Source organism: Eumetopias jubatus, unplaced genomic scaffold, assembly GCF_037043125.1.
Source record: "Eumetopias jubatus isolate StellerSeaLion01/CBP00866 unplaced genomic scaffold, mEumJub1_p1.0 scaffold_12, whole genome shotgun sequence".
Taxonomy (NCBI): Eukaryota; Metazoa; Chordata; class Mammalia; order Carnivora; family Otariidae; genus Eumetopias; species Eumetopias jubatus.
Window position 1 is genome coordinate 106,996,017 of NW_028274818.1, and position 26,783 is coordinate 107,022,799.

General features: G+C 43.1%; 1 protein-coding gene across 1 annotated transcript; it reads left to right on the forward strand.

Moving 5' to 3' along the window:
* The first annotated feature begins 1,375 nt into the window (after positions 1 to 1,375).
* On the forward strand, positions 1,376 to 25,784 carry RBAK (RB associated KRAB zinc finger). The gene is made up of 5 exons (XM_028088473.2): positions 1,376 to 1,577; positions 2,407 to 2,465; positions 14,468 to 14,594; positions 14,889 to 14,984; positions 20,237 to 25,784. Exons 2-5 carry the CDS (start codon positions 2,451 to 2,453, stop codon positions 22,153 to 22,155), a joined length of 2,157 nt encoding a protein of 718 aa, XP_027944274.1. The 5' UTR covers positions 1,376 to 1,577; positions 2,407 to 2,450; the 3' UTR covers positions 22,156 to 25,784.
* Positions 25,785 to 26,783: the final 999 nt, after the last annotated feature.

Sequence of the window (26,783 nt, forward strand, 5' to 3'; positions counted from 1 at the left end):
TAATGGTTATTTAACAATAGAACGGGGGCACCTGGGTGGCTCAGTCAGTTAAGTGGTGAACTCTTGTTTTCAGCTCAGGTCCTGTTCTCAGTGTTGTGGGATCGAGCCCTGCATGGGGCTCCCTGCTCAGCAGGAAGTCAGCTTGGGATTCACTCTCTCCCTCTCCCTCTGCCCCTCCCCCCGCTCTCTCTCTCTAAAATAAATCTTTTTTTAAAAAACAACAGAACAGTTGTCCTTATTTGTATATTCGTGGAGAGGATTTCTTGGATGGCAGGAGATTTTGCTTTTAATCCCCACCACCTGCCAGTGGTTAAGAAGCAATTGACCAACAACAGGATTATATAATCTCACACACACACACACACACACACACACACACACACACACAAATACTGATAAATCGTCATCCTTATGGTCCCATCTTTGAAAAATGACATTTTAACCTAACCCACACATAATTCTCTTTGATGGGCAAGATCTCAGGTAGCTGGGTTTGGTGGTATTTTTGTTTTTATTTTGGAGTTTGTATGTGATTTCTGATTGTTCTACAGTATTTAAGCATTCGTTGTGTAATCTGGACAAGCCACATTTTCTATTTCCCTCCCCTTCCTTGGAGAAACCATGTGCCCATGGATGACAATATCTAATGTCATGGCTGGGTATTAATTGTATCCCAGTGTTTTAGTGAAACTTCTAATATTTCATTGACGTGCACACGATACACCCTTTCCTTGTCCTCTCTTGCTCGTGGGGAATCTCAGTGCCAACCCGATAGATCTCAGGGCAGGCAAAGAACCAGGGATCCAGGACGCAAACACAGCCCTCCACTCGAGGTGACACCTTTCCTTGATCCCTAACAGGAGCGAAGACAAATGGGAAATTTGGCCCTAGGTCCAGGCGGTTGATCCTCAGTGCAGCGCCTCTTAACCACCAGATGGGGTGGAGACTTTCGAGACGTCCCCTAACTTGTGGGCGCTTGGACTCACGGGAAACAAAAGTCGGGGTATTTGTCCGGCTGCCCGGGTGGGCTCTGGCAGGCGCACCGCCGCCGCTGTCCTGCGCATGTGCAGCTCGGCCTGTGTGCGTGTTCGCGCACGCGCAGTGCCGCCGCGCTGCTCTCGCTTCCTGTCCGAGCCCAGGTCGCCGCTCGCCGTGGTTGCCAGGCTTCGGCCTCCGGCGGGCGAGGTTCCCGGGGCCTGCGGGGTTACACGCCGTCTGGCCGGGCCGGCACCCAGCGGGCGCGGGGCTGTGCGGGCTCAGGTCCGCGCGGGCCGGGCGGGGGCTCGAACGGGGACCCCCGAGCGCGAGCCCCGGAGCCCGCGGGCTGGGCCGGAGGGGCCGGGCGGGCGGCGGCGGCGCAGGGCGCCGAGGCCAGGGCCCGGCCCGTCTGTGACTGCGGGACGGCGAGGCCCCGGGCGGCCAATTCGGGCCCCGAGAGGGTCGTCGGTCCGAAGTGAGTTTGTCCCGTAGGCCCAGAACCGGCTCCCCGGGAACGGCGGCCCCGGGAGGCGGAGGAGGAGCAGCTCCCGTCCCGGAGCCTTCGGGAGCCTTGGGGCAGTTCGGCGGGTCCCGACGGGGTAGGTCGGGCGCTTGTGGATCTTCCGGGCGGCGAGAGGGCGCGAGCGGCTGGACTGGGAGGGATGGGCGCTCCCTGGGACTCGGGACTCGTGGGACTCAGGTTTCCCGGGGGCGCAGGGGACCCGCGCCTCCCCCCACACCCGACACGCCTTGCTCCCCCGGGTTCTCTGTCCAGCTTCCCGACGCGTCTCTAAGCGCTCAGTAGTGTCTGCTGACCGCCCTGGGTTGTGCCCTGAGGCATCCCACAGTGTAGCGCCGGACCAGTGTGCGAGGTCCAGGTGCTGCTGCCTAGGTTGACAGGACATTGGGTCGGAGAAGGGAGGTGGCTTGTCCAGGGTGACGAGGTCTGTGGGTGGGCTTGCTCACAGGACTCAGCTCCGGGGCCGGTGTTCTGTCCGCCCTGTTACAGTTTTCTTGGTAAAAGATTCTTACGTGCAGCGATAACGCGGTAAAGTGATACTATTTAAAAACAGAAGCATGCTTTGATGCACATTAATCACTTTAGAGAACTACCGTTCTCTGTTTCTGTGGATACTTCGATTTTAAGCAATTTGAAGGGTCAGTAAGAAAATATGTAAACAGTGTAAGAAGAGGTTTTTTTCCAACATTAATGAAGGCAAGCTGTTTGAAAAATGAGTCGATGTTTATGTTAACCAATGAGAGTAACCCATCTAATCGCCTCCTGATATGTGGGGTGACAACAGTTCTACTCTTTGTTTCTCCTTTCTCACAGTTTTAGCCCCTTCTGAGTGTTCACAGGATATGAGCTTTCTTTGGTGGTTATTATGCAGGATGTTTCTGACTTCTTTATTTCTTCTGCTTCCCTAGGTCTACTGTTAACAGTCTGTGTGTTTTTCCAAGAGCAGCAGAAAATGGATGAATCCCAGGTGAGTGTTTCTATCTCTGTATATGTTCCTTTGCTTGGTTTTGTAATGCATTTCAGGAGGTTTATATGGATCCAGATTTTAAAATGGAAATGTGGGAATAAAAGACATTATCATGTAAAGTACTATCATGTAAAGTACTGTCTAAAGACAGTATCATGTAAGTTATTAGGGGGTCAGATCAGCACCCAGAGTCTTTTTTCAAGTTCGTGTGTGCAGACATTAGGTTACCTCAGGGCTGTGGGGATAGAGCTACACATATGACTGATGTTCCTGACAGTCGCAGAAAAGGAGAGTACTGCCCACTACGTGATTTGAATTGACTGTTTTTTTACCTGTGGGTTTTCAAGATTTCCTAGGACTTGAGAAAATGTCTTTGTTGAAATTGATGTTATTGGGGGTAGCTTTCCTAATAACAACCATTAAGTCATTGCAACATATGGCTTATACTTGTTTATCTAAGCCAAGGGCCTGCTGTGTATAATTTTTCCAGGCAGCAAAATACCCTGATCCAAGGAGACATATTTTCATTGTTACTGTTTGATCCAGGGATAAAAGCTAAGTCTGAGGGAATGGCCTGCTCATCCTTCAGATGCTTCTGTTACTGTTCATTTGGGTTGTGCAGTAAGTAATACAGCAAGGTATTCTTTAGTAAATACGTCCTCCCATTCCTGTTTCAATTCTCAGCATCTTGGTTTTGTCCTCACCCCGCTCCCGAATGTGTTGGCAAAAATTAACAGTGACCTAATTACGGTCAAGTCCATCGGACACCTTCCAGCCTTTACCTCACAGGACCACGCATCTGACTCTGAATACCTTTCTTTCTTAATATATAATATCTGCTGTTCAAAGTTTCACCGTTTTCTGAATGTTTTGGGGTTCTTTTCAGTCAGGGTACACATAGAGACCACACTTTGTGGGGCAGGGAGGCGATGGGGGCTGTTAAGTCTTAAATCTTTTACTAGTAGTTCCTCCGGTATGTCTTTTGTGTTACTATGTAACTTACGTTTGAAGAAATTGGTTTTATCCTCTGTTTCCCGTAGTCTGGATTGTGTTTACCACATTGCCATCATTTTAACTTTATAACACTTTTTTTTTTATTAATTCCCTAGATGCCTTATAAGATTGGTAGTTACACAAACAATGAATCATGGAACACTACATCAAAAACTAAAGATGTAATGAATGATTAACATAACAATGAAAAATTAAAAAAAAATAAGATTGGTAGTTAGCTCTGCAAGTTTACCCATTTCTGTTCAGTTCTTTTGGGAAGACTTTGTTGCCCATGACACTTGTCTGCTTTCTTCCTGTCTTTGTTTTTGTGATGTTAACATCCATTGGTTGATGTTCGTTGCCAAGATCCCTGGATTCTTTAGGGGAGACAAGGTGGTGCTGTGCTGCTTTGCCATTTCTTCCTCATTCACTGGCTAGAATACTTTCCTAAAGAAAAATATCTCTTTAATTGGTTTTGTGGTTCATACAGAAAAGGTAATTTTCACAATACTGAGTAAGGCTCCTGAGCAACTGAGATGTTTGTTTCATTTTGTTATCATTATGAGCTCACAGGTTTACACGTGTTTTAAGTATTTCAGTACATCGAAGTTGTTACTCTCTTTGATGCCTAAGTGGTTCTTTGACCAGAGAAATCCCTTCAGATTGGTTTCTGAGTCCTTTTGAAACATCCTATATATATATATATGTTTTTTTTTTAAAGACTTTATTTATTTTAGAGAGAGTGCACGTGCACTTGTGCCAGAGAGAGGTCATGAGCAGGGGGAGGGGCAGAGGGAGAAGCAGACTCCCCGCTGAGCAGGGAGGCCGACACCGGGGCTGTATCCCAGGACCCTGGGATCATGAGCTGAGCCAAAGGCAGACGCTTAACGACTGAGCCATCCAGGCGCCCAAGATATTTTCTTTTTTAAAAGATTTCATTTATTTGAGAGAGCGACCAAGAGAGTTCGAGTGGGGCAGGGGGAGGGAAGAGCAGAGGGGAGGGAGAAGTAAGCTTCCCGCTGAGCAGGGAACCCAATGCGGGACCCTATCTGGGATCATGACCTGAGCCAAAGGCAGACGGTTAACCCACTGAGCCACCCAGACGCCCCTGAAACATTCCCTGTATATGTGATAACATTCATTTTTATTCAGCGTTTTATTTTGGAAAAACTTCAAACTTACACAACAGTTGCAAGGATCATAGAGGACTCCCATGTTCCTTTTGCCCAGATACTCCAGTTTTTGACATCTCCCCACATTTGCTTTATTATCTGTGTATGTACATATTTCTTACCTGAATCGTTTTGAGAGTGGATGTCCCTTATCAGATTGTACCTCCTAAGATCAAGGGTGTTCTCTATTGAATTCAGGAAATGGAATATTATAATATTTTTATCTAATCTACAACTTCTGATTTTACCAGTTTTCCCAGTAATTTTCTTTATAGTAATTTTTAATTTCTGGTAGACGATCCAGGCCAGGGCTGTGAATTGCATTTAGCTTTGATGCTTTTCAAGTTTGTTTATGGCAGTAGTTTTTTTTTTTAAGATTTTGTTTATTTGACAGAGAGAGAGAGACAGAGACAGAGGGAACACAAGCGGGGAGTGGGAGAGGGAGAAGCAGGCTTTGCGCTGAGCAGGGAGCCCGATGCGGGGCTCGATCCCAGCAGCCTGGGATCATGACCTGGCAGGCGCTTAACCAACTAAGCCACCCAGGAGCCCCACGACAGTAGTTTCTTAACGGCATTATAATATTTGAAGAATACAGGACAGTTATTTTACAGAATTCTTTGAAGTTAGGTTTCCCTCATGTTTCTTCGTGATTAGATTTAGATTGTGAATTTTCTGCAGGAATACTCCATGAAATCACTCCTTTTAAATTTATGGCCCAAAATAGGGTCCCTCTTGGGAAGTTCCACATGTGGTTTTTTTTTGTTGTTTTTTAAGATTTATTTATTTATTTATTAGAAAGTGCGTGGGGTGGAAAGGGGCAGAGGGAAAGAGAATCCCAAGCCGATTCCACCGAGTGCAGAGCCCAATGCAGGACCTGGTTGGCCCCGATCCCAGGACCCTGCTGAGATCATGACCTGAGCTGAAACCAAGAGTCAGACCCCCAACCAACTGAGCCACCCAGGTGCCCCCTGGGTGCAATAGTTATTTTTTCAGGAATAAGAAAATAACATAGTTATCATTTCTAGTACTCTTCATTTCTTGATATACATACAGATTTCTATCTGCTGTCACTTTCCTTCTGCCTGAAGGACTTCCTTCAACACTTTTAGTTGTTTGTTTTTTTCTTTTTCAAATTTTTATTTAAATTTTAGTGAACATGTGCTTGAAAAGATTGCCTATTCTGCTGGTGGGAAAAGTTCGATAAAGGTCGATCCCATTAAATTAGTAGTGTTGTTCAAGTGAGCTGATTCCTTGCTAATTTCCTGCCTCCTTGTCCTCTTTTGTCCTGAGAGAAGGAAGTTGAAATTTTCTCCTGCAACTGTGGTTTGTCTATCGCAGTTCTATAGGGTTTTGCTTCATGTTTTTTATTAGGTACATAAACATTTAAATTGTTACGTCCTCTGGATTAAGTAACCATTTTGCCATTGTGAGGGGGGGCTTCTTTACCCCTGGTAATCTTCGGTGCTGTGACGTGGAGTTTTTTCTGATATTCATGCAGCCACTCCAGCTTTCTTTTGAGTAGTGTTGGCATCTGATTCCATCCTTTTACTTTTAACCTGTTTCCGTCTTTATACTTCAAGTGCCTATAGTTGGATCTTGCTTTTTTTTTAAATCCAATCTGACCGTTTCTGCTTATTAATTGGGTTGCTTGGACCATTTACACGTAATACGATTATTGATATAACCGATTAGGTCGTAGTCTGGTTTTGTTTTCTCTTTGTTCATCAGCTTAGTTTCTTTTTTCTTCTTTTGTCTTCCTTCCTTTTGATTGATTGTGTGTATTTTATGATTCCATTTTACATGTTTTGTGGGCTTGTTAGCTCTAACACTGTTGTTATTTGTGATTGCTTCGGGGTTTATAGTATGCAGCTTTAATTTATCACAGCTTATCTTCAGGTAATGTACCGTTGATTGCTGAGAATGTAGGGAGCTTGTCACTTCCATTTCTCCCCTCTGGGTCATTATGCTGTTGTGTCATTTTACTTTTACAGGTAGAATCAGTCCCACAAGACATAATGATTTTTAAGTAGCTATTTTTTCAGGAATAAGAAAATAACATAGTTACCATTTCTAGTACTTTTCATTTCTTAATGTAGATACAGATTTTTATCTGCTGTCATTTTCCTTCTGCCTGAAGGACTTCCTTCAACACTTCTAGTTGTTTGTTTTTTTCTTTTTCAAATTTTTATTTAAATTTTAGTTAGTGAACATACAATGCAGTATTGGTTTCAGGACTAGAATTCAGTGATTCATCACTTACGTAAGACACCTGGTGCTCATCACAACAAGTGCCCTCCCTTAATGCCCATCCTCCATCTAGCCCATCCCCCATCCACCTCCCTCCATCACCCCTCAGTGTGTTCTCTGTCGTTAAGGAGTCTCTTATGGTTTGATTCCCCCCTCTCTTTTTTTCCTTCCCATATGTTCATTTGTTTTGTTTCTTAAATTCCATGTATGAGTGAAATCATATGGTATTTGTCTTTCTCTGACTGACTTATTTCACTTAGCATAATCCCCTGTAGTTCCATCCATATCATTGCAAATGGTAAGATTTCATTCTTTTGATGGCTGAGTAATATTCCTGTGTGTGTGTGTGTGTGTGTGTGTGTGTGTGTGTGTGTTTATGTGTATGTATGTGTATGAACCACATCTTCTTTATCCATCAGTCGGTGGACATTTGGGCTCTCTCCATAGTTTGGCTGTGGTGGATAATGCTGCTGTAGACATCAGGGTGCCATAAACATCAAAGATTCTCCTTTGAATCTGTATTTTTGTATCCTTTGAGTAAATACCTAATAGTGTCATTGCTGTATTGTAGGGTATTTCTATTTTTAACTTTCTGAGGAACCTCCATACTGTTTTCCAGAGTGGCTGCACCAGTTTGCATTCCCACCAACAGTGTAGGAGGGTTCCCCTTTCTCCACATCCTCGCCAACACCTGTTGTTTCTTGTGTTGTTGATTTTAGCCATTCTGACCGGTGTGAGGTGGTATCTCATTGTGGTTTTGATTTGTGTTTCCCTTGTGATGAGTGATGTTGAGCATCTTTTCATGTCTGTTGGCCATTTGTAGGTCTTTGGGAAAGTGTCTATTCATGTCTTCTGCACATTTTTTTAACTGGATTATTTGTTTTTTGGGTGTTGAGTTTGATAAATTGTTTATAGATTTTGGAATACTTCTAGCTGCTGATGAATCTTTCAGCTCTTGTATGTCAGAAAACAGCTTTCTTTTGCCTTGGCTTTTATTTCAGGGGAGCTTTGCTGGGTTTTCTCCTCCTGTAGTTCACACATGTTCCCCTACTGTCCTCTCGCTTCCATTTGTTTCCAGGAGAAATGCGATGTCATCCTTACCTTCGTTCCTCTGTATGTACTGTGGTTTTTGTTTTTTGGGTTTTTTTCTAGCTGCTTTTAAACTTTTTATCCCTGGTTTTGAGCAATTTGATTATGCTATGTCTTGGTATTGTTTTCTTTATGTCTCTGTGCTTACGGATCATTGAACTTCCTGGATCTGTGTGTTTATGATTTTCATCAACTTTGAGAAATTCTTGACCACATTTCTTCAGATATTCCCCCCGCCTCCCTCCATCCATCCTTCAGCGATTCCTGTGTGTTACACTGCTTGAAGTTGTCTCACAACTCACTGACACTCCTCGTTCTCTTTAAATTCCCTATTCTCTGTGCGTTTCATTTTATATAAGCTTCTATTGCTATGCTTCGTGTTCACTGATCTTCTTTTCGGTGCTGCATTAATCTAGTCTGGTGTAACTTTCATCTCAGACACTGTAGTCTTTATGTGTAGAAGGTCAATTTGAGTCTTTTTTTATGTCTTCCCTGTTCCTACTCAAATGTTGTGAACATATGGAATACGGCAATAAACTATTTTAACGTTCAGTGCCACTTGTAACATCTGGGTGCATTCTAGGCCTGTTTCAGTAGATCCATGATTTTCTCTATGGCTTGTCCTTTCCTGCATGTTTCCCCAGTTCGTAAACCGTCCTTACCTCCTCTCGGTTCTCCCTCCCTGCTCCAGGGCCCGAAGCTCTCAGGGTGGTAACCACAGGCCTCCCCATGTTGATTTCCTGTCTCTCATTCCTGTCCTTCATTGCTTCAAGATCCGTGTCTTGAAAACCATTGCTTTGTATAGTCTGTTACTCGGTGTCCCCAGAAACCTTTCCCCACATCCGGGTTATAGGGAAATTCACCCATTTTTTTTTTTTCTGTGTGCTTTAGTATTTTATATTTAGATCACTGATCCAGTTGGACTTTTTTCTTTTATAGTGTAAGGTATGGATGCAGTTTCATCTATGCCGAAATGACTATAGTTGCTCTAACACTTTATTATAAGTCAGTGGGTTGTTATATTGTCTTATATCACAGGTTCTCATATGTCATGTAATCACACAAGTCTATTTCTAGACTTATTGCTCTATTCCACTGACCCATCTCCATCTGTATGCTGACACTAAACCCTTTTAATCATAATGGTTGTGTTTTAAATCTGGTAGAGGTTAGGTCCCCTAAAGAGCTTCTTTTTTTGGAGATTTTCCTAGTTCTTGATCTCCCCCCATATGAACTTTAGTGCCAGCTCACCTAGTTCCAGGAAAAAAGCTTTTTGGTAATTTTGTTGGGATCACATATCTGTAAAGTAATTGAGGGTAGAGTGATTTATATCTCTGTGTTACTGAGTTGACCCATCCGGGGAAAAGGAGCATCATTTCATTTGTTAAAGTGTGCTTCTGCCCCTCTCAGGAGTGTTTTTAAAGGTATCCTAGTATAGATGTTGTACATTTCTTATTAACAATTTTATCTTTGCTTTTATTCCATAAACTGTGTGTACACTTGTATCTTTGTTAATGTAACAAGGGCTGTTAGGGTTTTTCTGATCTTTCTTTCTTTCTTTCTTCTTTTCCTCCCCTCCCCACATGGGGCTCAAACTCACAACCCCAAGATCAAGAGTCGCACACTCTTCTAGCTGAGCCAGCCAGGCTCCCTGGGGGCTACTGCTTTATATGTGCTGATTTTATATAACAGTATTCCTTTATTGAGTTGGTTTTGTTGTTGATTCTCTGAGTTTTCTGGGTATAGTATATCACTTGGAAATAGAAATAGTTTTTTTTTTTTAAGATTTTATTTATTTATTTGTCAGAGAGATAGAGAGCGCAGGGAGAGGGAGAAGCAGGCTTCCCGCGGAGCAGGGAGCCCGATGTGGGACTCGATCCCAGGACCCTGGGATCACGACCTGAGCCAAAGGCAGACGCTTAACCGACTGAGCCACCCAGGCACCCCGGAAATAGAAATAGTTTTATTCTTCCTCTGTTGATTAGTATGCCTTCTATTTCCTCCAACTGGAGATAATGAGCATTTTGCCTTGTTCCTTATCTTACTGGGAACACATCTAGTGTTTGTCCATTAAGTAAAATCCTGACTTTAGAACTGAGAGGACTGTATAAAACCTGTGCATGTGAGTCTCCGTCTGTATAAACTTAAAAAGCACGTGTGCTTGTGTGTGTATCACACGTACTACGCGTATTAGGGTGTGAGAGTGTGTGTGTATACACATATCCGTGCTAGTGAAGTATCCATTCCTGTTTTCTTGAGGGTTTTTTTTTTTTTAAAGATTTTATTTATTTATTTGACAGAGATACAGCAAGAGAGGGAACACAAGCAGGGGGAGTGGGAGAGGGAGAAGCAGGCTCCCGTGGAGCAGGGAGCCCGATGTGGGGCTCGATCCCAGGATCTTGGGATCATGGCCTGAGCCAAAGGCAGATGCTTAACGACTGAGCCGCCCAGGCGCCTCTCTTGAGGGTTTTTTTTAATCACGTATGTATTTTGAATATAGTCAGAGGCTTTTTCAGCATCTTTGTGGAGATAAAAGTCTTTTCTTAGCCATACTAGAATAGCATGTTAATGGATTTCTAAAGATTAAATGAGCCTGTATTCTTGGAATAAGTGCCACTTAGATATTATATATTTTCATTCTGGTGTTGAATTCTGTTTGCTAATATCTCATTTTGCGTTTGTGTTGATACAAGCGATATCGGTGTGTGATTTTGTCTGTCTTACTGATTGCTTGGTCAGTCTTCTGACCCCGCCACTCCTTGCCTGTGGACCAGCTGAACCCAGAAGGTTCTCCACTCTCCATGGCAGTTTATCAGCTCACTTGTCCTGCAATGTCCTGCTCGGGATTCTCCGTCAGCTCAGCTCCTGCAGTCTTGGGGAATGTTGGCTGTGGCACCTACTTGGGGGTAGAAAACCCTGTCTTGATACATCTTTTGTCAACCGCAGGATAATGGGACACATTTGCCAAGCACTTTTCTTCTGAAACAGGAGTTGAGTATTTGGCAGTCCCTAGCACTGCTGCTTGCAACAGCATTGGAGACCCCCTTGCTGCTCTCTCAGGGGGGCTTCTGCATCCCCGTGTTCCTCTGTGGTGGCCCTCTCACTCGCTTTCAGTGGAGGGTATCTTGAACGTTTTGAGGAAAGTGTTTGCTTTGATAATAAATTGTCCTGCTTTCCTGAAAGAATCAGTTCTGGGTTCGAAATACTTTTTCTTTCACAAGCCATGGGCAGTTGTGCAAAGGTTTTTCTCAGGTTGAAGTGGAATGGCAGTTTCCAGGGTAACTGGTGTGTTTTTCCCCCCACCTTTTAGGAGTTTTTTTTTTTTTTTCCTTAATTTATCGGTTTGGGGCATTTTATCAGGAAATCTCTAGATCTGTATTTCCCCCCCAAAATTCTTGTTTGCAAATTGGATGGCCCCTTGTGACATGAAGGCTTACGTGATCCTTCAGCTCATGTATCATTTTCCATTCTGCCTTTGATTCTTTGTGTTTGTCCTTCTTGTTTTCTCTTTCTGAAAATGTTGAGTCTGTCGGACCTGGCTTTTGTATCTCAAGCTTTATTTCAGCATTTCAATTTCTTGTTATCTGAGACATTTCCTACATTGTATATTTGGTGTCCCATTTGTTATTTAAGCCTCTTACCTGGGGGTTTTAAAAAAATTCAAGAAGTTGGTCTTTAATTTCTAAGTAGTCTCTGCTGGCTGTTTTTGGGAGAATGTTCTCATTTTATGGAAACAATGTCCTTAATTGATTGAAAAATACAAATCAGAAAAAATGTAAGTGTCCTTTACGAAATTGATTTTATTGTTGAGCTGCTCATCTTGATGTTTATCTTTTATTTACACTGTTTTTCTCAATTAGCTGATGAGTCTTGATTTTGTTATTTCAGTTTTTGGGAGAAAAATTACTAATAGCTAATGTGGATATACTCAACTCATGACCCCATTTCAGTCTTTTCTTTATGGAGGGGATGACTGCAGAGCCCTAGAAGTTAGTGGATTAGGGAAATGTGTTTAGGTTGACATCACTTCAGTTTTTCTTCCATTTTTTTATTGTGATAAAGTACATATAACATGAAATTTACTGTTTTAACCATTTTAAAACGTACAAGTCACTGGCATTAAGCACATTCACGTTGTGCAACCACCACCGTCCATCTTGAGAACACTTCTCATCTTGTAAAACTGAAGCTCTGTTGCTCTTAAATAGTAACGCCCCACGTCCCCCCACCCCTGGCAACCATTGTACTTTCTGTTGCTTTGATTGTGACTATTCTAAGTACCTCATCTAAGTGGAATCGTCCAGCATTTGTCTTCTTGTTGGTGTGTTTCACTGAGCATCATGTCTTCAAAGTTCATCCATGATGGAGCAGGTGCCGGAATGTCCTTCTTTTGAAGGCTGAATTTTACTCCATTGTATGTATAGACCACATTTTGCTTGTCTTTTCATGTGTCGATGGACACTTGAATTACTTTTGCATTTTCGCTATTATGAATAATGCTGCAATGAGCAAGGGTGTATAAATACCTCTCTGAGACCCTGCTTTCAGTTCTTTTAAGTATATACCCAAAAGTGGAATTGCTGGATCACATGGTAAATTAATAACAAATTTATTTTTAATTTTTAAGGTGCTCTCATGCCTGCAGTGGCTTCCCCAGTTTGCATTCCAGCGACAGCACATGAGGGTCCTGATTTCTCCGACACATGTTATTTGCTAGCTTTTTGGTAGTAGCCATGCTAAGGGACAGGAGGTGGTAACTCATTGTGGCTTTGATTTGCATTTCCGTAGTGATTAGTGATGTTGAGCATCTTCCCATGTGCTCCTTGGACACTTGTGTATCTTCTTTGAGAAATGTCCATTCCAGTCCTTTGGCCATTTTGAATCATGTTGGTTTCTGTTGTTGGGTTTTAGGAGTTTGCTCTGTATTCTGGGTATGAGTTCTTTACCAGAGACATGATTGGCAGATATTCTTCCCATTCTGTAGGCTGCCTTTTTTTTCTGTGGATAGTGTCTTCTTACAACATGGAATCTGTAGGCACCACTCCCATTTTGAACTGGCTGTGAGCTGGCAGACATAATTGTTGCTTTTCCCTCAGTGTGGTTCTCTGAGAGCTGCCTTCAGGAAGATCACTCATGTCCAGCACGAATAGAGTGGATGTGTGTCCTGGTTTGCCCGAGACCGTCTTGGAGCGCACCCGTATTCCCTACGATTTAACATTTATCCTAGACAGAAGCTGTCTGTTTGTGTCACAATGAATGTGTGACACCCCCCCGCCACCTTGCGGAGGCCTGAGGTGTGTGGTACTCTGCCACATGTGTGGCCACAGTGCCCACAACTGGAGAGGTCTTACCGTCTGCCGCTCATCCCACTGCTCTGTAGACTGAAAACTGGGAACTGCTTGGGCTGCTCAGGTGCTCCTGTGGCTCATTGCTCCTCACCTCCACTGCTTACTGGGGCCCTGTGCCCTCTCGATGGGCCTGGGGATTCTCCAGGGCTCCAGCACAGTCCGCAGTCCACTCTTGCTGGGGTCCTGCGTACGCCCTGTGTGGAGCAGTGCAGTCTGCGGCTTTGGTTCTCCTCTTCTCGACTCTGTGTGTCAGGAGTCTCCTCAGAGAAATTCCTGCTCAGGGAACAGCCTCTGTGTTCCAGGGCGCTGTTCTTTTATTTCTTTGAATTGGACTTTTAGGGGGTTTTGTTTTGTTTTGAGGCAGGAAAGTAACTGTGTACATTCAGTTTACCCTCCTGAATTAGAATCTGCTCCTACTATCAGAGAGCTATGCAAGGGTCTACCTGCCCTCTTCTTCCCACCCCCCTCTTCAGTGTCAGTGCTGTCTTTGTTTCTGCCCGTTGGTACTTCATGCCTCTGCCTTTTCTTCCCGCCTTACTCCTCTGGCATACCGGCTGCATCTGTGAAACCTAACCTGGCAGCATAAAATTCGGTCTGTTAAACTGCTCGCCATGTGGCACTCTGAGCTCTCGGGCGTTCGTCGGTGCAAGTTATTGCTGCAGGAGTGAGGTGTTTGACATGTGGTATTTGGCCCAAAACTTGGAGGAAGTTGAACCCTTAGTCACGCAGGTCGCTGCAGATGAAAGAGCTGAACAGGAAGGCAGAGACCAGGGACCGAGTGCTGCATGTGCCCCCGTGACGAGGTGGGGTGGGAGACTGAGGGATAAAATGCGTCTTTTTTTCCGTGGTGTTTTCCTCCCAGGCTGGAAGCTTTCTGAGAGCAGGAGTGGTGTCTTACTCATCTTATATCCCCCAGAATTCAGTTCAGTTGCAAAATGGGAGCTCAGTTGGTTTTCTGGTTTGGGGGCTTGGTTTTATAGGGGGCATGTGAAAGAACCCGAAGGCAGTGTGTTTTCACTCTGATTTCGTTCCATAATCTGTAACACACAGTCAGGTTTTCAGTGTTCACAGTTAACTTTATCAATGACCTTGGTAAGCTCCCGTGCCCGCATGCCTCCTCCATGTGACCAGTTCTGATCTGGTGCTGTTCCAGGGGCCAGTGTCATTCAAGGATGTGGCCGTGGACTTCACCCAGGAGGAGTGGCAGCAGCTGGAGCCCGATGAGAAGACCACGTACCGGGATGTGATGCTAGAGAACTACAGCCATCTCGTCTCTGTGGGTGAGGAGAGCTTGCTGTGTGGGTCGATACCCCCGGGGGCAGGGGTTGGAGTGGAGGGACTGCCAATTTAATGATTTTTCCTTAAGTTTGAAGAAATAAGTGATAGGACCATTTAACTCCCTTTGGGTACCAGGTTGGATATTCGTATGTTGGCATCTCCATCGAAACCTTCTGATTTTGCGAAGGTGCAAAACTGGCCACTTTTTATCCTGCAGCCTCTGAGGCAGCATCTTGGACTCAGAGATCTGAGAGCCGAGCAGCCAATCCAAGTCTGCCTCCGTTTCTCACTCACAGGGTACGACAGTACCAAACCAAAAGTGATCCTCAAGTTGGAGCAGGGAGAGGAGCCATGGATAGCCGAAGGTGATCTGCCGTGTCAGAGTCATCCCGGTAAGTTAGGAGCACAGTAGGGTTTTGGACATGGTCGCCCCCACTCTGTGAGGGACTGAGGGCGGCCCTGAGCCTCCAGCGCCCCGGCCACACCTCCACAGGCAGGCAGGCAGCTTGCTCCCTCCAGCACGACGTGCAGGCTGCTTTTCTGATTTTACATTTGATTTACACTTGTGGGCATTTTCCATGCTAGCCAGTGCTGAGAATCCAGTCACTTCCTCCTCGGGCGTCCTCAGTAACTCATCCACCCCCAGTAGCACAGAATTCCTTTCTTTGCAGGCATTCAGAAGTCTCAGAGAAAAATGAACTTGAGACTTTCCCGTTCATTCTTTTTGTCTTCCATTTTCCTTCTTTCCTTGCCATGAAGTGCCTTGGGCTGGTTTCCTGCGTGTTTCACTCCCTCTTTTGTGCATTCAGACACCAAAATCTGCCCCCTCCCTGAGCTGGTGAGGCCAGCCGCTGCCTCACGTGGGTGCACCTGCGCTTTGTTTGGCACCGATGAGCACAGGCCCTAAGTCAGTCCTCACGTGATGTTGTTGAAAACTGACCCCTGTGCTTCAGAGCCCAAATATACCTCAAAGACAGCTTGGGATAAAGAGCAATAAGAGCTTCATTGCTTTGCCAGGCAAAGGAGGCTACAGAGGTCTGTGGCCTTCACAAACTGCAAGGAAGGGGGGTTTATAGGGAGAGGATCTAGGTGGTTTGCCAGGAATTGTGTATATGCTGCCAGCCTTGTTAGTTATTTTCAGGGTGGTGCCAGGTTCCTGAGACCACAGGCTAAGAAGGGTGGTGAGGAAGGTTTGCAGAAGAGAGGAAAAAGGTTACTGTAAAATCAAGCTTCGGGGCATCTGGGTGGCTCAGTCGTTAAGCGTCTAACTTCAGCTCAGGTCGTGGTCCCAGGGTCCTGGGATTGAGCCCCACATCGGGCTCCCTGCTCAGCAGGAAGCCTGCTTCTCCCTCTCCCACTCCCCCTGCTTGTGTTCCCTCTCTCGCTGTCTCTCTGTCAAATAAATAAAATCTTTTTAAAAAATTTAAAATAAAATTGAGCTTTGTGGGGTGCCTGGGTGGCTCAGTCGGTTGAGTGGCTGCCTTGGGCTCATATCATGATTCCAGGGTCCTGGGATTGAGCCCCTGCATCGGGCTCCCTGCTCGGCAGGGAGCCTGCCTCTCCTCTGCTGCTCCCCCTACTTGTGCTGTCTGTCTCTGTCAAATAAAATTTTAAAAAAATAATAAAAATAAATAAAATTGAGCTTCGCTGAAGCATTTGTGCAGCCGTCTTGATTTTTCTTTGACTTTGTGCTTTAAGCGGTATCAGTGTGCTGGTGCAGCACGAGTTGGGCCTTCCTCTTTTCCCCAGCGCTCCTTGTCTGTCTGCCCCCACCTGCAGCCACCGTAGATGTGCGGGAAGCGTTTACTCATAAGTTGGCCCCCCAGGACCTGTTTGCCATTCTTTTTTTTTTTAAAGTTCTTAGTTTGGGCGTCTGGGTGGCTCAGTCAGTTAAGTATCTGCCTTTGGCTCGGGTCATGATCCCAGGGTTCCCTGCTCAGTGGGGAGTCTGCTTCTCCCTCCGTCCCTTCCCCCCACTTATGCGCTCATGCTCTTAAAAAATAAATCTTTCTTTTTTTCTTAAGTTCTTAGTTTATTAATCCTCATGAAAAATCTGCACAATCACCACAGATAAAGTCACTGTAGAATCTTTACTCCCGTTGTCCAGTCTCCGGCTTGCTGTTGGCCAGCACCAGCCATGGCTCTTGTCGTCCCCCTGACTTTCTTCATTCTGCTCTTGGCGTTCCTTTCACCCTTTCCTGGAGGTCTTTTTCTTTTCGTACAGGCCATGTCTTGCAGGTCTGTATTTGGGTTTATTTTTCTTTGCATTACCCAAGGAATCCTAAATCATGCCAAAGCCAGTTGTCTTGCCACCACCAAAATGGGTTCTGAATCCAAATACGAAGGTGACATCTGGTGTGGTCTAGTACATTGTGGCCAGTTGTTCCCGAATTACTGCAGCCTTCCTGGGGTGAGGAACATCAGTGAGCATTTGTTTCCGCTGAAGTAGTTGCTTGCTTGTGAACTTCCTGGTCTGGATAGTTACGATGTCCTTCATGATGGCGGCTGAGCTTCAAGCAGCCAGGGAGGAAAATGAGCCTTTTTTTTCCGTTCTTTAATTTTCTTCGTGTCCTTTAAAAAGGTTCATCTTGTCTCAATTGTCAGACCTTTTTCTTTGTATTTATGCTGCTTGTCCTAATTGATATTTAATGCCTGTAACCTGTGGACTATTTTACCTGATGGATGCCCGTGCTGGAGAGGTACCCCAATCCCTTCTTCCTCAGAGTGGCTGACAGTCAGCTGCAAACTTCTCCAAACCATCCTGTGCATCCTCCCCACTTCCTTTATTTATTACATCATACTGGTCTTCTCTCCTTTGGTCCCTGTTTCTTTTGTGAAATGCTTTAAATTTTTCCTGTATTTTCCTAGTTTCTTCTGACCTCAGCTTAAAGGATACTTTCTCATACCTGGTTTACAGTGAATCCTATTTAGAAATTGCAGGGTCTGTTCATCTGAGACATCCAGTTGATTTAACACTAGGCTGACAAGATGAGCCCATAACTATTTCTTCTGAAATACATTTTACATTCTCCTCTCCTCGGGTCCTTCTCACTATGGTGTGATGTTGCCCATTAAAATTCATGGCCTTTTTCCCCAGACTCTTGTTAAATTCCATTTGGTCTAGATCTCCAGACTATCCTAACCCTTCTTCGTATGTGCTTGTTTTACCCAAATTATACGTTTTCTTTCCTTCCTTTTTAAATTGTAGTTATAAAGAGATTACAATATATACCTGAAACTAATATAACACGGCACGTTAATAACTACATTTGAATTTTAAAAATAAGTAAAAATTTTTTTAAAAACCTACCCCAGAAGAAATGCCAAGGCTCAAAAAACCACAAACGCATAACAAAATTTACCATTTTAACATTTTTGAGCATACAGTTCATTGGTACTAACTATATTCACATTGTTGTGCAACAGAACCTCTAGAACTTTATCCTTAAAAGTTCACCTCTTATTTGAGCTTTCCGTAATTACTTGTTCACCACACTTGCTTCTCCCTTCTCTTGATACCCATTCTGCAGTTACCATGAAAGTTAGATATGATTATATATTTGGTACTTGACCCTCTTTCTCTACCTGAATTATAATCCTCCAAAGAGGAAGGATCTTTTCATCCTGCTTTGGTATGTAACATACAGAAGGCATTCTGTAGATTTTTCATGGACTGAGGACCTAGGGAAGAAAGACCTTTATTATCTATATCCGTTGAGACATGATTTATCCTCAACTATGATGCGATAAAACAGGGTTAGGATGGAACCTGAAAGCACCCCATTTGATCAGATTAGGAACTATTTTAATTTCCAATCACAGAGAGATTCCAGGAAAACTAGGAAACATTGCCATACTATCTGCAGGCACACGGTTTTGTTAGGAAAGGAAAACAGTTGCGTGGACTAGTTCAGGTTGAGCTTTCACACACAGTACTGACCTTCAAGTACGTGTTATTTATAACTTTGTATTAAAGCTGTCTTAAAAATTGAAGAAGAGCTTTAAATAGCTGGGAGGAAACATTTAAAGCCTCCCCTGAAGTATGGACAGGTGTGGAGTGTAGCCATCGCTGGAAGCCACCTTGGTGAACGAAAGTGTGAGCACAGGCTGGTGGTTGGGAGTAAGTGGGCGTGGCCTGGCTTCCTGGAGCAGAAGGTGTTTTTGGAAGATTAGTGAAATGCTAGTTTGAATACATTTGTGAATCCAAGTAATGAAAAATCTTACTGGTGAATGATAACTTCTCTGTTTTTGTTTTTTTGTTTTGTTTTTGTTTTTTTCTGTTGGTATTCAGGGCTTGGAGGCCCAGGGATGGTGTAGATTTCTGAGCACAGAACTGTTGGTGTTGCAATGATTGTGGGTGAGGGCAGCTAACAAGAGCTCAGAGGCTCCAAAAATCTGTAAGAGGCATTAGAAATAAAAAGTTAATACTATAGGGGCAGCTTTAGAAATCTGACATTTAAGGTTTTATACTAAAACTAAATGAAACCCGTACTATAGGACCTCTTGCTTGTTTTCAGGACTTGGTTAGTGTTATGTCAGGGACATGACTGGTTTTATGAAATTTAAATGTCAGCAAATTGAAAGAAAATCGATGGACATGTGTTTCGTATCATATACTGTTCTGAGCGATTTACATGCACTAAGTTGGTCCTTTCCTGGTGATTTGGGCACATTTCAGCCATGTGAAGCTCCATCACAGTTAAATAACTTGCTCAAGACTCGGCCAGTAGTGTGGTAGAGGGGGCTTTGAATCGAGGTAGCCTCATCTCTACACTTTTAGCCGCCATGCTCTGTTGTGCAAAGTGCAGTTAGGGTTAAGTAAGACTGTTGGGACACTTCAGAGAGCCGATGTTCGTGGCTCAGTCTCTTGCCATCTGGTCCCATCTTACATTTCTTTTGGATATTTATGTGCCTGGAACTCTCCTCCCTCCTGGTGAATGTGAACCAGGGCTGAGGAGTTGGAGCCCTGGTGGTAGGACTGTCTCTAAAGATAAGGAGATTGGAATTTTTAGAATGCTTATTTGGATTTATGTGCAGAATAGAAAGGCAAAGGTTTTGGAAGGGTCTGGGCTAGTGAGGATGTCATTGTGGTAATCTGTGTATCTTACAGTTTAATATAAATTGTGAACTCTTACTCTCAGCGTAATCCGTACTTGAATGTTTTCCTTGAATATTCATGTAGCAGTTGCTCTTGTTCTCCCACTGGACCGATGTGCTCAAGAGTCCTCCTGTTTCTGCCTTAATCTAGTGCTCTTTCAGTGATGGTGCCCTCTGCTCATCATTTCTTGGGTTTATTTCACCTTTTCTACCAAAGTTTTGAACATATTTGGGAAGTAACAAAGGTACTTAATATTTGGTGTGAATTTATTCTCCCTTCTTTCTCTAGTGCTGAGTCCTGTCCCACTCTTATGCCTTCCCTGTGCCTACCCCACCCCACTCCCGTGTGTATGTGTGTGTGTCTGTCTGTCTGTCTTATATGACAAATCAAGGGGAAAGGAAGACTATACCCTTGTGATTATTTTTATTTGTGGAGATTGGCTATAAAGCCAGAGTTAGTTCCTCAGTAGGGCATCTGAGTACCACTCCCATTTGATACCTCGTGTGTTCAGATTCACAAGATTTGTTTAATTTTATTCCTTTTTAGAAATAGTCTGGAAAGTTGATGACCGGCTAGAGAGAATCCCAGGAAAAGAAGATGAACATTCAAGGCAAGCTATTTCTATCAACAGCAAAACCCCGATTGAAGAGAGAGAGAATGCATTTGATAAAACATGTAATGTGGAAACAAGCCTTGTTCCTTCAAACATAACATCTCATACTTGTGTCTCATGTGGAAAGAATTTAGAGTCTACTTCAGAATTAATTATTAGTGATGGAAGCTATGCAAGAAAGAAACCTGATGAGTGTAGTGAATGTGGGAAGATGTACCACAGAGGGAAACCCTATGAATGTAATCAAAATGGGGAAGGCTATTCTCAGAATGAAGAGAGCATTCTTCAGAAAATTAATATTTTGGAGAAACCCTTTGAATATAATGAATGCATGGAAGCCTTAGACAATGAAGCTGTTTTCCTTGCTCATAAGAGAGCTTATATGGGGGAAAAGCCCTACGAGTGGAATGACTCTGGGTCAGACTTCATCCAGATGTCAAATTTTAATGTATACCAGAGGTCACAGATGGAATTGAAGCCCTTTGAATGCAGTGAATGTGGGAAATCCTTCTGTAAAAAGTCAAAGTTAATCATACATCAGAGGGCCCACACAGGAGAGAAACCTTATGAATGTAACGTATGTGGGAAATCCTTCAGCCAAAAGGGGACCCTCACCGTCCATCGGAGATCACACTTAGAGGAGAAGCCCTATAAATGTACCGAGTGTGGGAAAACTTTCTGTCAGAAGTTACATCTCACCCAGCACCTGAGAACTCATTCAGGTGAGAAGCCCTATGAATGTAATGAGTGTGGGAAAACCTTCTGCCAAAAGACCCATCTCACCCTACACCAGAGGAATCATTCAGGAGAGAGACCCTATCCCTGTAACGAATGTGGGAAATCCTTCTCCCGCAAGTCTGCCCTCAGTGACCACCAGAGAACGCATACAGGAGAGAAACTTTACAAATGTAATGAATGTGGGAAGTCCTACTACCGAAAATCTACCCTTATTACACATCAGAGGACCCACACGGGAGAGAAACCCTATCAGTGCAGCGAGTGTGGGAAGTTCTTCTCTCGGGTGTCGTACCTCACTATACATTATAGAAGTCACTTAGAAGAGAAACCCTATGAATGTAATGAATGTGGGAAAACCTTCAATTTAAATTCAGCCTTCATTAGACATCGGAAAGTACACACAGATGAGAAGCCCCACGAATGTAGTGAATGCGGAAAGCTCTCTCAGTTCTCATATCTCACTGACCATCCTACAGCTCCTTTAGGAGACAAACCCTATGAATGTAATGAATGTGGGAAAATCTTCCTTGACAGTTCAGCCTTCAATGGGCACCAATCACTTCCAAAAGGGGAGAAATCCTATGAATGTAACATCTGTGGAAAATTGTTCTCCGAGTTGTCATACTACACTCTACATTACAGAAGTCACTCGGAAGAGAAACCCTATGGATGCAGTGAATGTGGGAAAACCTTCTCCCATAATTCATCCCTCTTTAGACATCAAAGAGTGCATACAGGAGAGAAGCCCTATGAGTGTTATGAGTGTGGGAAGTTCTTCTCTCAGAAGTCCTATCTCACCATCCACCACCGGATCCATTCGGGAGAGAAGCCCTATGAATGTAGTAAATGTGGGAAAGTCTTCTCTCGGATGTCAAACCTCACTGTACACTATAGAAGCCATTCAGGAGAGAAGCCCTACGAATGTAATGAATGTGGAAAAGTCTTTTCTCAGAAGTCATACCTCACAGTACACTATAGGACTCATTCGGGAGAGAAACCCTACGAATGTAACGAGTGTGGGAAAAAATTCCACCACAGGTCAGCCTTCAATAGCCATCAGAGAATTCACAGGAGAGGGAATGTGAATGTACTGGATGTGGAGACGCTCCTGTGAAATCAAAACGCTCTGAGTATGACGAAATCTAATAGGGAGACAGATGTCACTGAGAGCTCGTGTTTCTGAATGGGGAAAACCATTTAGGCATTAGATTCATCTCCACCTGATTTCTCACAGAGAAGGATCCCTAGGAATGCAAGAAGCAGCAAAGCCTTCAGCGAGATCCTACAACCCATTGAGCACGAGATGATTTATACAGGAGTGAGACTTGATGAATATTTAATATTTATTTTGGAATTCAAATTGTATTTACATATCAGGGAATCATACCAAGGCGAGATCTGTCAGAGTGATGAATGTCGGAAAACATTGTCTTGGAAATTGTTATACTAAAAGCCATATTTCTGATGTAAATTCCAATGTTTATAGGAAAGCTATCAGAAGCTATCAGCTCTGAATAAACCATTGTATAAAATGAAGTTTTGGAATCATCAGGAGTTTATAATGAGGACAAAAACATTAAACACATATATGGCAGTTTCTATCATGTTTTTAAAATGCGGTCTAATAGTAATTCTATGCAAATTTGGATTTGAATTATTTGGGAAAAGGAAGTATTCTGAGTATTAAGGTGGCAAAATGTACTAACACAGGATATGTGTTGTTGGTGAGACGTTTGCTATGCACCAGATGGTTAAATGCATACTTTTTTGTTTGTTGGGAGGCATTGACAAATGGGTTTTTGGCGAATGCCCCATCAATAAAGGCTAAGCTGGTGGTTTTTGTAGCGTTTTCAACTACATTTGAACAAAAAAAGATTTTAAAGACATTATTTTCATAAACTATGCATAGATGATTTGGAGTTAAGTCTGTGTCAGTAAAAGGGCATCCACACAGTTTATCTGTAAACAGCACACAGCTCTCATGCCACTCTGCTTGTCTAATCCATAGGTTTGAGTGCGTGGTGTGCCAATATTATGTAATTCAGAAACTTCATCTCCTTTTATTTGACGTGAATACTATGTCACATTATTTTGTGCACTGCTCCTCATTCCCAGTATTGTGGAACAAATACAAGTTTCTGGCAGTTTTAGTTGATTAACTCAGTGTCCTTTCTTCCCTTATTCCTTGCTGGAAGAGTTTGTTCACCATTTCCTCACATGACACAGAGGGTGAATCCTGATTCATCTAAACCAATCATGATAATTCCATTCTGATTGCCAGTAACCTGTTTATGGTGGTCACATGACCCAGTTCACTGGGCCAAGGAATGCAAGGGTCATTTAGTAATCAAAAATCACTGGACTACATTATGGAAACAGTCTAGGATGCAGAAAAGTCACGTGGTAAAGTCAGCATCCATTAATGTTCTTCATAAGCTATGGATTTGAAAGGAACTTCCCTACTTGGATGAAAAGTCTCTAAAACTGCAACCACCAGCCTACCTAATACTGAAATACTGAAAGTTTTCTCCAGGATGCAAAAAAAAAAAAAAAAAAAAACCTATATGCTGTCACTAATTGTATTCAGTATTCTGCAAGAGGACGTAGCCAGGAGAATAACGGAAGAAAAATAAAGAACATAAAGATTAGAAAGAAGTAAAACTTTTCTTTGCAGTTGCGTGGTTTTGTACATTGAAAGTTCTGAGGAATGCACAGATAATTGAAATTAATGACTAAGTTTAGCAAGGTCCCTGCATACAAGCTCATTGTGCAAGAATAGTTTTTTAATATACCCAGCAGTGAACATTAAAAAATGAAAAACTTAAAAGCAATACCACTTAAAATAGCATCAAAAATCCTCATGTGCCTGGAGGGAAAATTACCTAATACCATATTTTCAAGAACTGTATCTAGAAAAAAAAAGCTACAAAACTTGAGAGGGCCATATATAGTTCATGGATTCCAGGACAGTTTTAAAAAGATCTCAATTTCCCCCAAATAAATTCATATAGTCAATGCAGTCTTAAAGGTCCTAGTAAGTTCTTTAATTAAGCTAACTCTAAAATTCAAATAAAAATTCAGAAGACCAATAATAGTCAAGGCTATCTTCCAGAATAGAGTGAAAGAATTTATATTACCAGGTATCAAGGAAGACCTGTCATAAAGCCACAGAAATTATTATAATTGTGTGGTATTGGTGCAGAGATAAACAAATTGACCATTGGGACAGAGTAAAGATTCCAGAAACACCCATATATAATACAGTCACTTGGTTTTTGATGAAGATGATAATGCAGTGTAATGGGGAAGAGGCTATTCTTTCTAATGTCAGTAATTTTAATAGAGAAGTGGGTTGAGATGGATTACAGATCTAAATATGAGATGTAAAATAAAGCTTTAAGAAAAATTTAGCCGACTGTATGTAACCTTATAGTAAGAAAATTTTTCTTAAGACCCCCCAAATCACTAAACTATAAAATAAAGCCAGTTAATTTAGATATATTAACTTTTTGAAACTTACGTTTATCAAAAGGATCCCATTAAGAAAGCAAATAGGCAAGAAACGGGGAGAAAATACAACTTACGTATATGACAGCAGACTTGAGTGTAGAGGAGGGGGTGGTGATGGTTTTTGGAAGGGGCCAGTTAGTAAATACTTGGGGCTTTGTGGGCTAGACAGTCTCTGTGAACATGTCTGTGTCTCAATAAAACTTTATTCACAAACACAGGCAACAGTCTGGATTTGGCCCTTCCAGCCCTGGATCTAAAATTGAAAAAGAATGCTTACAAATCAACAAGAAAAAAATAGAAAATGGGCAAGAGATTGGGACATCCAGTTAACAAGAGAATATCCAGATGGCCAGTAAACACGAAAAGGTATGTTATTTTTATTAGTAATCAGGGAAATGCAAAATTAAAACACTACCCACCCACTGAGATGGTTACAATGAAAAGCATAAAAAGCAATCAAGTTTTGGCAAGGTAAACAGCAGGAAGCCTACCCTGCTCAAGGTATTGCCAACTAGTATGACCATTTTGGAAAGATGGCTCTTTGAATGTGCGTATACCCTTTTAACCCAAACGTAGCAGATAGGTGCATTTATGTCAACCAAAGGACATGCTAGAATATTCATGGCATAAAACTGCTAAAACCAGAATTCTCTGAAGGCATGCATACAGTAGAATGAATGAACCTACGTGGTATGTTTCACTGCAGAAGACTAGAGTGTTGAGAACGAGTGAACTAAGTATTTGCAATAGGAGCTCGACTTCACAGAGCTGAATGATGGAAGCCAGACACAGAGGCACACACACTGCATGACCATCTGTGTAAAGCATAAGAACATAAAAACTTGTCTATGCATTTAGATACCAGGATAGTGGCTAGCCTTGGGGCAAGGCTGGAAAAGGGGTATTTATCTGGTGCTGGTAATACTGTTTCCTAAATCTGGGTGCTGAATATCTGAGTGTTCTGTGCACTTGAGATATGTGTCTTTTTCTGCATGTATATTGTTTTAAAATCCTGCATCATTTTGTGCAGGAAATATTCTTTAGAGTAGTTTTAATGGCAAATACAGAGATTTCCTACACTGTGACCTTAAAGCTTAATATAAAATATATTTTAAGTAAAATATTTGAAAAGGTGACAGGGCCATTACATATTTTGTCATCCTACCCTTTTGCATATATAAATGGATCTGAACCACCTCTTCCAATAAAGAACTAACGTGTGTAAACATTTCATATTTTCTCAAATGATCTTTCACATTCTGAATTGGGGCTGCGTCTTCTGCATTACTGTCCTCGAGATGACCTTGCTGGGAGGTAAATCCATATAATGGTGACTTTGATTTGATGGGAAGTTGTACTTAGAAGGTTTCCACTCGGTTGTGAGTGAGGACAGTGTGAAAGCTCTGTGTCATAAAAAGTAAGAGCGCTTGGCGGGTGGGGAGGGAAGAGGGCTGGCTGAGCTCAGCGGCCCAGCAAGAAGGAGTTACGGCCATGGGATGGAACAGACTGTGTGCACTTGACTTGATTCCCTTCCTCATACTAGGCAAAGCTTGAAGTGTAAACAGATTAACACCTGGCTGAAGGAGCAGTAATCCAGGAGCTGGGGCTTGATGCTTTGCTCCCCCACCCCATTTGCCTGTTTGTTCCCTCAGTCCGCTGGGCTTGACCACATGCCTCGCGTGAGGCATGTGGTCAAGCATGGCCGTGGCTCCCCTTCCATCCCAGCCAGAGCCTGCATCTTTCACCATGGGGTTACAGTATTCCCCGAATTAAAGGCCACAAAAAAAAAAAAAAAACAACAAACATATAACCCCCCACCCCCCAACTTGCCACTGTGGTAATCATGACAAAAAAGTTCCCTTTCACATTTAGGAAATCAGATTGCTGTAGTGCCTGTCAAATTGGGGAACTAGTTGAATTGTTGACTTGTGAGCAGAGTATGGAGTGAAAATAACGTCCAAAAATCCTCCAAGGGAAGACAGGACCGTGGTCTCTCTATGGAGGAACATGTGGCCTCTGGGGACGGTGAAGAAACAGGTGCAAATATGGCATCTGCTAAGCACAGCTCCCAAACCGTATTCGTTTCTCCACACAATCAGCTGACCTGACGACAGTGGAACAGGAAAGCAAGTGCTTAGCTCAGGACCACCAGACAACCCTCAAGCCTGACAGGACTGGGGAGTAGATGGAACACACGGGCGGGTGTTCAGCCCTCCCCCTGCCATACTCCCC

Excerpts from the sequence above, each read along its gene's own strand:
- RBAK (XM_028088473.2), top strand. Across the intron at positions 14,595-14,888 it reads CAGCCATCTCGTCTCTGTGG|GGTACGACAGTACCAAACCA; the intron begins GTGAGGAGAGCT and ends TCTCACTCACAG. Across the intron at positions 14,985-20,236 it reads GCCGTGTCAGAGTCATCCCG|AAATAGTCTGGAAAGTTGAT; the intron begins GTAAGTTAGGAG and ends ATTCCTTTTTAG.